The sequence below is a fragment of the Alosa pseudoharengus genome, unplaced genomic scaffold, assembly GCF_046254945.1.
Source record: "Alosa pseudoharengus isolate Yale_2024_CS ecotype anadromous, Long Island Sound unplaced genomic scaffold, YU_APseudo_1.1 YU_APseudo_1.1_scf_48, whole genome shotgun sequence".
Taxonomy (NCBI): Eukaryota; Metazoa; Chordata; class Actinopteri; order Clupeiformes; family Clupeidae; genus Alosa; species Alosa pseudoharengus.
This window is the reverse complement of record NW_027468822.1, coordinates 30,960-42,371: the sequence shown is the minus strand read 5'-3', so window position 1 is coordinate 42,371 and position 11,412 is coordinate 30,960. Positions and strand designations below refer to the sequence as shown.

The 11,412-nt window shown below is 51.5% G+C and overlaps 1 protein-coding gene across 1 annotated transcript; it reads right to left on the bottom strand.

The window, feature by feature from the left end:
* On the bottom strand, positions 1-2,139 carry LOC143103551 (regulator of G-protein signaling 14-like). The gene has a single exon (XM_076267283.1). It carries the CDS (start codon positions 2,085-2,087, stop codon positions 939-941), a length of 1,149 nt encoding a protein of 382 aa, XP_076123398.1. The 5' UTR covers positions 2,088-2,139; the 3' UTR covers positions 1-938.
* Positions 2,140-11,412: the final 9,273 nt, after the last annotated feature.

Below are 11,412 nucleotides of genomic sequence, written 5' to 3'. Positions count from 1 at the left end.
GATTATGTGCATCTTTATTAGTCCTGATTTCTGTTGCATGTTCTGTGCTTGAGGACAGTAACAATTCTAAATCTGCCCAGAGACGGAATGAGACAGAAATACTAAGGCACTCAGCAGTGCAAATACAAAAGGACTGCATCAGTTAAACACACACATTAAATCTCAACCAAGTGGCAATCATATATATTTAGTTTTCAAGACCATTGATTAAAAAAATTAAACATTTTATAGAATGAAGTGTCACTTTCCCATAACAATCACACACACAAACTAGGTCTCGTCCCAGCTCTGACAGATGAAGTGCTTCTGACTGACTGAACATGACAACACAAAGTGCAGGACATGATGGAAATGTGGTGAAAGAACATCAATGACCATATAGCCTCAAAACAGATGGCTTTAAAACAAAACACGCGCACACACGTGCACACACACACACACACACACACACACACACACACACACAATTGATTTGACAACCATTACACATACATGAATCAAAAAATAATGAAAGCTTTATCCCATCTTCTGAAGGGGAAAAAGTACTACGATCAATTGTATAATTACATTTTTTACATGCTTAAACACAAACCTGGTAGTGATGTAAACCATCAAATATATTCAAAATAAATACTATGTCACCTCAAATGCAACTGTACAGCATATGGACAATAAATATAGATTGTAGAAAATACATCCTGCATTTCTATGCATCTTGAAGCTCTTCCATCTTCATAGAAACATAAATGTACAACTTATTCATATCATTTGAAGTGTTAGAGTTAGGTGATTGTGGTGTAAATTCATAACACTGACATACTGGCAAGGCCCTGCCTCATTCAATCACTCAACAACCCCCCAATCATCCACCTCGCCCTCCACACATACCCTTCTTGCTTTCATTAAGACTCAGTTGACCCTGAAGGGTCAGCAGTTGACTAAACTGCATTGTCAGCAGGCTTGCTGGGCACCTTACAGTCCTCACCCTCTCCCCCGCCCCCTCCAGGCCCTTGCCTCTGGCCCTCCTCCTGCTCGGAGAGCTGCAGGAACTGAGGCAGCTCCAGGTGCTCCGCCCTCAGCAGGCCACGCTGGTCCTCCACACGGCTGCTCTGAACACGAGACAGCACCTCCATCAGACCGTCCATGTCGTAGGGTTTCCTGGTTCTCGGGGAGCCTTTCGGGCCAGTAGCCTGTGGACCTCTCTGGCCTTCAACACTCCCTTTGACTCGGTCCAGACATATCGTCTTGTTGGCCAGGCGGAAGACACTGGTGTTTAGCTTCAGTGGTTGCTGTGATCCACTCATGGTGACGAGAGCATCCTGGGGGGGGATGTCATGCTTCTGTAACAGTGTAGCGAGAGCATCCCGCAAGGTTTTGCTGGACTTTACAATGATACCCACCGTTTTACCAGTGGATTTCACCTCTACCGCAAGCGTCACCCGGACTTCCAGAGACACCTGCTGATCGTTCAGCACCGAGCTGTCCTGTTCCAGTGACAGGGGTTGCTTGTCTTTGCCGTGCAGGTAGATGATCACATCTTTGAGAGGGAAACCCCGTTTGTCACAGAGTCCACCCAGCATATCCCGTAGCGGGTGGCCCGGTTTGGTGGGCACCAGGCTCCCCGTGCCATCCGGGAGGTGCACGTAGCAGTACTTCTCTGGACGCCCCACACCGGAGCCACCACTAGAAATCAGGTCCGCATCCCACAAACTGGCTCGCCCATTCTCGGACTTACAGTGCATGTACCCGAGCTCCACACTACTGGTCGACTTCACCGAGATCTGGGACTCGTTCCGGTTCAGGGCAACACGTTGGAAGGTTACATCTGCTCCCCATGATCCTCTTTTCTCCAGCATCTTCCTCCTGTTGGCCTTACTGTCCGAGGAGGTCAGTCGCGTGTCCAGCTCCTTCTTCCTGTTGCTGATTGGTGTGATGCACTCTCGGGAACCCTTGCTGTCCAATGAAGGCAGCGGTTTCCCCTCAACGCAGGCCAGCATGCAGCCCTGGTAGAGCGGCGAGCGGGCGAACCGTGCGTAGCTATCCATCTTCATCAGCTTAAAAATCTGGTCTTGGGCTTTCTGAAACATGGCTGTTGTTGGGCAGTCCAGGGCACTCTCGTCTACGCGGGCCGTGTCATCGATGTTGGGTTAGGGTTAGGGTTAGGAAATTAGAATTAAAATTTTCTTTGGTGAGTGGTTGTTTGGACCATTATGCACTGGCCAGTTGTCCCCGCCCCACTAATCCCATCTAAAAGTAAAATAAAATAAAGTAAAATAAAATAAAATAAAATAAATAAGTTAAAAGGATAAAGAGAGGAGCTGTAAAAAAGACACAGAGTGGTTTAAAATTTCAATTTAATTTTTCATTAAAACCTGTTGGGTGTAATGTTTGAAGTTTTAAAATCCACAATCTCTCTGCTCTTTTCCTCTGTAAAACAGTCCAGCCTGGGTTCCCTTGAAGGCCACAGACCCTCAAATGTGTGATGTCGTGCGTTTGGAAGTGTGTGACGAGGTAAGTGTTGAGTGTATTTTTGTGTATGTTGTGCAGATGTTGTTTGAGGCGTGTGCGTAGTGTATGTCCAGTTTCCCCGATGTACAACATGTGACAAAAAGTACAGGTGATGGCATAAACTAAATTAGGAGTGTCTAAATTTAAAGGGTTAATGGGTGCAGAGCAGTGACTGTGAATATTAGTGATGAATAAGTGAGGGGTGAAGTGTAGGTTTTCTTTAGGGGGTGGGGGTTGTAGGTGACGGGTGAAGGTGGTGCGTATGAGGAGGTCCTTGAGGTTTTTATTTCGTCTATATGCAGAGATGAGTGTGTGGTGTTGGAAGGTGGGGTCTGTTGTTTGGAATTCAGTATAATGTTGTTTCAGTGTGTGGTGTAGGTGTTGTATGCCGTGTGAATAGGTGCCAATAAGGGGCAGGAGATGGGGTGGGTCAGGGTTGGGGTTAGGAAGAGGGTTGGGGTTAGGAAAAGGGTTGGGGTTAGGGTTAGGAAGAGGGTTGGGGTTAGGGTTAGGAAAAGGGTTAGGGTTAAGGTTAGGAAAAGGGTTTGGGTTAAGGTTAGGAAAAGGGTTGGGATGAGGATCTGGGTCTGGGTCGGGGTCCGGGTTGGGGTTAGGAGGAAGGTCTGGTGTGGGAGTGGGTGATGGGCAAATGTTTGGGGTGTATGAGTGAGTGGGAGCAAGGCCGGCCAGAGTCAAGTGCTTAATGTGGCGGAGGAAACGTTTAGAATAGTGCCTCTTACGGAGGGCTTGAAAGAGTTGTTGTATGGCATGGTGAAGGTCTGTGGGAAAGGAGCAGATGCTGTGAAAGCGGATTATTTGTGATTTAACTATGGATCTAAACGTGTGTTTGGGGTGATTACTGTGCTTGTGTAAAAGTGAATGAGTGTCTGTGGGTTTAAAATAAACTTTAGATCTAAAAGTTTTGTGTGTGGGTGAAACGGGGGTGAAAAAGATGGTGGTGTCTAGAAAATTAATCTGGTGGGGGTCAATAGTGGCCTTGAGTGAGATGGATGGGTGATGTGAGTTTAAGGTGTCTAAAAAAGTGTTGAAATCCTGTAGGGGGTGTGGCCAAGCTCCAATGATGTCATCCAGAAAACGAAAATAAAAAGTGGGTTGATGGGGGCACTTGGGTAAGGCGGCCTGCTCCCACTCACTCATGTAAATGTTGGCGTAGGAAGGTGCAAAGCGTTGACCCATGGCAGTCCCATGTACTTGTAGGTAAAGTTTATTGTCAAAGTTAAAATCATTGTGAGTAAGACAGATTTCTAAAAGTTGCAGGAGGATGGTGTCCGGTCTGTGAGGGTCTGGGTACTTTTGAAAAGTGTTTTGAACTGCTTGTAATCCGGCGGGGGTGTTGATATTGGTGTAAAGGCTATCTACGTCTAAGGTGAAGAGGTAAGTGTGGTGTGGGACTGCCATGGGTCGAAGCCTGGTGAGGAAGTGGTATGTATCCTTGAGGTAGGAGGGGTGTCTGTTGGAAAGGGGGTTAAGATAGGAGTCAATATAGATGGATATGTTGTATGTGGTGCTGTTGCAGTCTGACACTATGGGACGACCAGGAGGAACCTGAGAGGGAACTGTCCAGGTGTGTGGGGGTTTGTGAATTTTGGGGAGGAGATAGAATTGACGTGGTCGGGGGTGATCTGGTCCTTGTAAAAATATGCTTTGTTTATGGTTAATAAAGTGTTGTTGGTAGAGTGAGGTGACTAACCGGCGGATTTCTGACTGTGCTGCGGGTTGGGTGGACTGTGCAATGGGTGAATAGAACTGGGTGTTGTTAAGCTGTCTGTGTGCTTCAGTGAGGTAGTGATGGGTGTCCATGATTACAATTTTGGAACCCTTATCCGCCGGTTTGATGACTATGAATTTATTGTTGGTGAGTTGTGAAATGGCCTGTTTTTCTGCTAGTGTGAGGTTACTGGTGGTGGGGGGAGGGAGGTGCCTGAGAAAGGAATTGAGTGCCTGCCTGTCCCTGTGAATGTGTTTAACTAATTTCTTATCTAATTGTGAAGTGTGGGGTTCCCAAGTGGAGGGAAGAGTGAAAGGGGTGGGCGTGTAGGTGTCGTCTGAGGGAAAGTGCTGGAGAATTTTGAGGCGGCGGTGATAAAGGTGTAGGTCCCTCTGGAGTTCCTCCCGGTCAATCCGAGTGGTTAGGGTTAGGGTTAGGTGTTAGACAATGTACAACGATCCTCCCCAAACTTAGATTTACTCCAAGCGAGGTTGAAGGAGGAGTCGAGGGAAATGCACGGGCCGGCGCTTGTTAAGCATTGTCACAAGACTTGTGGTTATTTCTGGTGTGGAAAGCTTTTATGGGCTTAGAATTCCTCTTAATCCTATCTACATATCAATTTTTAAGGTGGCGACTTAACGGATCAAAATGGTGAGTTTCTAGAATAATTGGTCATAGTGTTGAGTTTTAGGAGGTCAGACCGTTTTCAGGTTAAATTTAGAGTTAATTTTAGATGTAGGATTACCAGAAGAGACCATATAGTGTTGAGTTTTAAGAGTCAGGCCCTACTGGGTTAATTTTAGGATTGAATTTTTAGGTGTAGGATCAAGGTGAGAAACCCTATTGATGTGGGTTGGTTAAGTTAAGGGTTAAGATTAGGCATAATGTTGCAGTGACAGGTTAAGGTTAGTAGTTGGGTTAGATTCAGGGATACAATACATATGTGTTTTTGGTTAAGATTAGGTATAATGTTGCAGTGACAGGTTAAGGTTAGTAGTTGGGTAAGATTCAGGGATACAATACATATGTGTTTTTGGTTAAGATTTAGGCATAATGTTGCAGTGACAGGTTAAGGTTAGTAGTTAGGATAGGGGGTAATAGCCACAAGTGCACCGGGGTGCAGTTGGTTTTTTGGCCACAAGTCGTGCAGCGTTGGTGTTAGACTGGCGGCACCCCCATGCACCCCCATGTTTTCTGACGCTCCGGACGCAATGGCGCCACTCCCGTCTCGCTGTGACCTTGCGTCGCGGAGATAGGCGGTTGGCTAGGGCCAGAATCGTATGTGAATCCGCAGCTAGCGTGACATGTTCATCACATACGACTCCCGAGTTAGCGGGTTTTCACTCTTGGCCCCTTAGTGGCAGTATGGGAGAATGACAGTCTGTTCCATTTTTCATCACATACGACTCCCGAGATAGCGCGTATTCACTCTAAGAGTGCAAGTTGGTTTTTTGGCCACAAGTCGTGCAGCGTTGGTGTTAGACTGGCGGCACCCCCATGCACCCCCATGTTTTCTGACGCTCCGGACGCAACGGCGCCACCCCCGTCTCGCTGTGACCTTGCGTCGCGGAGCTAGGCGGTTGGCTAGGGCCAGAATCATATACGAATCCGCAGTTAGCGTGCTTCCACATGCGGGGGGGGGTCGGGATTCACATGTGAGCACCTCCCTAGCGTGACTAGTGTCGCCCTCGTGTGGAAATCAGGCAGCTATGCCTCAGTGTTTTCACTCTCACTATCCCTGACTATGATAGGGGGTAATAGCCACAAGTGCACCGGGGTGCAGTTGGTTTTTTGGCCACAAGTCGTGCAGCGTTGGTGTTAGACTGGCGGCACCCCCATGCACCCCCATGTTTTCTGACGCTCCGGACGCAATGGCGCCACTCCCGTCTCGCTGTGACCTTGCGTCGCGGAGATAGGCGGTTGGCTAGGGCCAGAATCGTATGTGAATCCGCAGCTAGCGTGACATGTTCATCACATACGACTCCCGAGATAGCGCGTATTCACTCTAAGAGTGCAAGTTGGTTTTTTGGCCACAAGTCGTGCAGCGTTGGTGTTAGACTGGCGGCACCCCCATGCACCCCCATGTTTTCTGACGCTCCGGACGCAACGGCGCCACCCCCGTCTCGCTGTGACCTTGCGTCGCGGAGCTAGGCGGTTGGCTAGGGCCAGAATCATATACGAATCCGCAGTTAGCGTGCTTCCACATGCGGGGGGGGGTCGGGATTCACATGTGAGCACCTCCCTAGCGTGACTAGTGTCGCCCTCGTGTGGAAATCAGGCAGCTATGCCTCAGTGTTTTCACTCCTACTATCCCTGACTATGATAGGGGGTAATAGCCACAAGTGCACCGGGGTGCAGTTGGTTTTTTGGCCACAAGTCGTGCAGCGTTGGTGTTAGACTGGCGGCACCCCCATGCACCCCCATGTTTTCTGACGCTCCGGACGCAATGGCGCCACTCCCGTCTCGCTGTGACCTTGCGTCGCGGAGATAGGCGGTTGGCTAGGGCCAGAATCGTATGTGAATCCGCAGCTAGCGTGACATGTTCATCACATACGACTCCCGAGTTAGCGGGTTTTCACTCTTGGCCCCTTAGTGGCAGTATGGGAGAATGACAGTCTGTTCCATTTTTCATCACATACGACTCCCGAGATAGCGCGTATTCACTCTAAGAGTGCAAGTTGGTTTTTTGGCCACAAGTCGTGCAGCGTTGGTGTTAGACTGGCGGCACCCCCATGCACCCCCATGTTTTCTGACGCTCCGGACGCAATGGCGCCACTCCCGTCTCGCTGTGACCTTGCGTCGCGGAGATAGGCGGTTGGCTAGGGCCAGAATCGTATGTGAATCCGCAGCTAGCGTGACATGTTCATCACATACGACTCCCGAGTTAGCGGGTTTTCACTCTTGGCCCCTTAGTGGCAGTATGGGAGAATGACAGTCTGTTCCATTTTTCATCACATACGACTCCCGAGATAGCGCGTATTCACTCTTGGCCCCTTAGTGGCAGTATGGGAGAATGACAGTCTGTTACATGTTCATCACATACGGCTCTTGAGTTAGCGCTTGGAGGTTTGCTAGGGCCGGAATCATATACGAACCCGCAGGTATACCATGGGTTTGAGATTTTTTCGGCTCTGCTTAAGGCTTTAACCCTTGCGAGGTTAGCTTAAGTGGGGCACAGTGCACCAGTACTTATCGGTGCTTAAGCCTGGTTGTCCGTGGGGGGGGTGGTACCCAGAGGGGGGGGGTGTTTGCCACTTTGTGTTGCGGGCTTAGCATAGAGGGTGTTAGCTAGTTTGATTAGCGTGTTTAATTTGGGTTAAGTTTAGGAGTAGGATACAGGGTAATGCTCCCAGGCTCACACACACGCGCGCAGGGGACAGAGAGGAGTCTTTGGAGCCTCTGTGAGCAGCAGCAGCCTGTGTGAGAACATGCACTGTCTCCTAGGCCTCTCTGTGCCTCTCCAAGCGTCAGGGGTCAAACCAGAGGTCAAGCTGTTGCGGGCTTAGCATAGAGGGTGTTAGCTAGTTTGATTAGTGTGTTTAATTTGGGTTAAGTTTAGGAGTAGGATACAGGGTAATGCTCCCAGGCTCACACACACGCGCGCAGGGGACAGAGAGGAGTCTTTGGAGCCTCTGTGAGCAGCTGCAGCCTGTGTGAGCAACAGGCCCCTCTCTCTGTCCCTCTCTATCACCTGCGCGCGCGTGTGTGCGTGTGTGTGGCTGTGCCTGCTGTGGGGGGTCTAGCGCAGCTCTCTGTGTCTCTCCCTGCTCCTAGGCCCAAGTTGAGCCCGTCTGAGCACAAGCACTCATCCCCAGGCCTCTCCCGGCCCGACCCATCACAGTAGCTAGTAGGCCTCTCACAAGGCCTTAGCTTAAGCTAATGTGTGTGTGTTTGGGGGGGAGGGGGGGGGGGGCGCTCAGGATTGGGTGAGATTCTAGATTAATTTTGACGCTCCGGACGCAATGCCGCCATCCCCGTCTCGCTGTGACCTTGCGTCGCGGAGCTAGGAGGTTTGCTAGGGCCGGAATCATATACGAACCCGCAGGTATACCATGGGTTTGAGATTTTTTCGGCTCTGCTTAAGGCTTTAACCCTTGCGAGGTTAGCTTAAGTGGGGCACAGTGCACCAGTACTTATCGGTGCTTAAGCCTGGTTGTCCGTGGGGGGGGGTGGTACCCAGAGGGGGGGGGTGTTTGCCACTTTGTGTTGCGGGCTTAGCATAGAGGGTGTTAGCTAGTTTGATTAGCGTGTTTAATTTGGGTTAAGTTTAGGAGTAGGATACAGGGTAATGCTCCCAGGCTCACAGACACGCGCGCAGGGGACAGAGAGGAGTCTTTGGAGCCTCTGTGAGCAGCTGCAGCCTGTGTGAGCAACAGGCCCCTCTCTCTGTCCCTCTCTATCACCTGCGCGCGCGTGTGTGCGTGTGTGTGGCTGTGCCTGCTGTGGGGGGTCTAGCGCAGCTCTCTGTGTCTCTCCCTGCTCCTAGGCCCAAGTTGAGCCCGTCTGAGCACAAGCACTCATCCCCAGGCCTCTCCCGGCCCGACCCATCACAGTAGCTAGTAGGCCTCTCACAAGGCCTTAGCTTAAGCTAATGTGTGTGTGTTTGGGGGGGAGGGGGGGGGGGCGCTCAGGATTGGGTGAGATTCTAGATTAATTTTGACGCTCCGGACGCAATGCCGCCATCCCCGTCTCGCTGTGACCTTGCGTCGCGGAGCTAGGAGGTTTGCTAGGGCCGGAATCATATACGAACCCGCAGGTATACCATGGGTTTGAGATTTTTTCGGCTCTGCTTAAGGCTTTAACCCTTGCGAGGTTAGCTTAAGTGGGGCACAGTGCACCAGTACTTATCGGTGCTTAAGCCTGGTTGTCCGTGGGGGGGGTGGTACCCAGAGGGGGGGGGTGTTTGCCACTTTGTGTTGCGGGCTTAGCATAGAGGGTGTTAGCTAGTTTGATTAGCGTGTTTAATTTGGGTTAAGTTTAGGAGTAGGATACAGGGTAATGCTCCCAGGCTCACACACACACGCGCAGGGGACAGAGAGGAGTCTTTGGAGCCTCTGTGAGCAGCAGCAGCCTGTGTGAGAACATGCACTGTCTCCTAGGCCTCTCTGTGCCTCTCCAAGCGTCAGGGGTCAAACCAGAGGTCAAGCTGTTGCGGGCTTAGCATAGAGGGTGTTAGCTAGTTTGATTAGTGTGTTTAATTTGGGTTAAGTTTAGGAGTAGGATACAGGGTAATGCTCCCAGGCTCACAGACACGCGCGCAGGGGACAGAGAGGAGTCTTTGGAGCCTCTGTGAGCAGCTGCAGCCTGTGTGAGCAACAGGCCCCTCTCTCTGTCCCTCTCTATCACCTGCGCGCGCGTGTGTGCGTGTGTGTGGCTGTGCCTGCTGTGGGGGGTCTAGCGCAGCTCTCTGTGTCTCTCCCTGCTCCTAGGCCCAAGTTGAGCCCGTCTGAGCACAAGCACTCATCCCCAGGCCTCTCCCGGCCCGACCCATCACAGTAGCTAGTAGGCCTCTCACAAGGCCTTAGCTTAAGCTAATGTGTGTGTGTTTGGGGGGTAGGGGGGGGGGGGCGCTCAGGATTGGGTGAGATTCTAGATTAATTTTGACGCTCCGGACGCAATGCCGCCATCCCCGTCTCGCTGTGACCTTGCGTCGCGGAGCTAGGAGGTTTGCTAGGGCCGGAATCATATACGAACCCGCAGGTATACCATGGGTTTGAGATTTTTTCGGCTCTGCTTAAGGCTTTAACCCTTGCGAGGTTAGCTTAAGTGGGGCACAGTGCACCAGTACTTATCGGTGCTTAAGCCTGGTTGTCCGTGGGGGGGGGTGGTACCCAGAGGGGGGGGGTGTTTGCCACTTTGTGTTGCGGGCTTAGCATAGAGGGTGTTAGCTAGTTTGATTAGCGTGTTTAATTTGGGTTAAGTTTAGGAGTAGGATACAGGGTAATGCTCCCAGGCTCACACACACGCGCGCAGGGGACAGAGAGGAGTCTTTGGAGCCTCTGTGAGCAGCAGCAGCCTGTGTGAGAACATGCACTGTCTCCTAGGCCTCTCTGTGCCTCTCCAAGCGTCAGGGGTCAAACCAGAGGTCAAGCTGTAGCTAGTAGGCCTCTGACAAGGCCTCGGCCTAAGTTGGGGCCTCTGTGAGTAGCTGCAGGCTGTGTGAGCACAAGCACTCTTCCCCAAGCCTCTCCAAGCATCAGGGGTCAAGTCAGAGGTCAGCAGTAGCTAGTAGGCCTCTCACAAGGCCTCAGTCTAAGTTGGGGCCTCTGTGAGCAGCTGGGGCCTGTGGGTGGGTGTGTGTGTGTGTAGGGGTGCTGCAGTGGGTCTAGCACAGCTCTCTGTGTCTCCCCAAGCATCTAGGCCCAAGGTGGGGCCTCTCTGAGCAGCTGGAGCCTCTCTGAGCAACAGGCCCCTCTCTCTGTCCCTCTCTATCACCTGCGCGCGCGTGTATGCGTGTGTGTGGCTGTGCTTGCTGGGGGGGGTCTAGCGCAGCTCTCTGTGTCTCTCCCTGCTCATAGGCCCAAGTTGAGCCCGTCTGAGCACAAGCACTCATCCCCAGTCCTCTCCCGGCCCGTCCCATCACAGTAGCTAGTAGGCCTCTCACAAGGCCTTAGCTTAAGCTAATGTGTGTGTGTTTGGGGGGGAGGGGGGGGGGGCGCTCAGGATTGGGTGAGATTCTAGATTAATTTTGACGCTCCGGACGCAATGCCGCCATCCCCGTCTCGCTGTGACCTTGCGTCGCGGAGATAGGCGGTTGCTAGGGCCAGAATCGTATGTGAATCCGCAGCTAGCGTGCACCAGTCCCTGACTATGATAGGGGGTAATAGCCACAAGTGCACCGGGGTGCAGTTGGTTTTTTGGCCACAAGTCGTGCAGCGTTGGTGTTAGACTGGCGGCACCCCCATGCACCCCCATGTTTTCTGACGCTCCGGACGCAATGGCGCCACTCCCGTCTCGCTGTGACCTTGCGTCGCGGAGATAGGCGGTTGGCTAGGGCCAGAATCGTATGTGAATCCGCAGCTAGCGTGACATGTTCATCACATACGACTCCCGAGTTAGCGGGTTTTCACTCTTGGCCCCTTAGTGGCAGTATGGGAGAATGACAGTCTGTTCCATTTTTCATCACATACGACTCCCGAGATAGCGCGTATTCACTCTAAGAGTGCAAGTTGTTT

Coding starts and splice junctions, on each gene's coding strand:
- LOC143103551 (XM_076267283.1), bottom strand. CDS start 2,087: ATGTTTCAGAAAGCCCAAGACCAGATTTTTAAGCTGATGAAGATGGAT.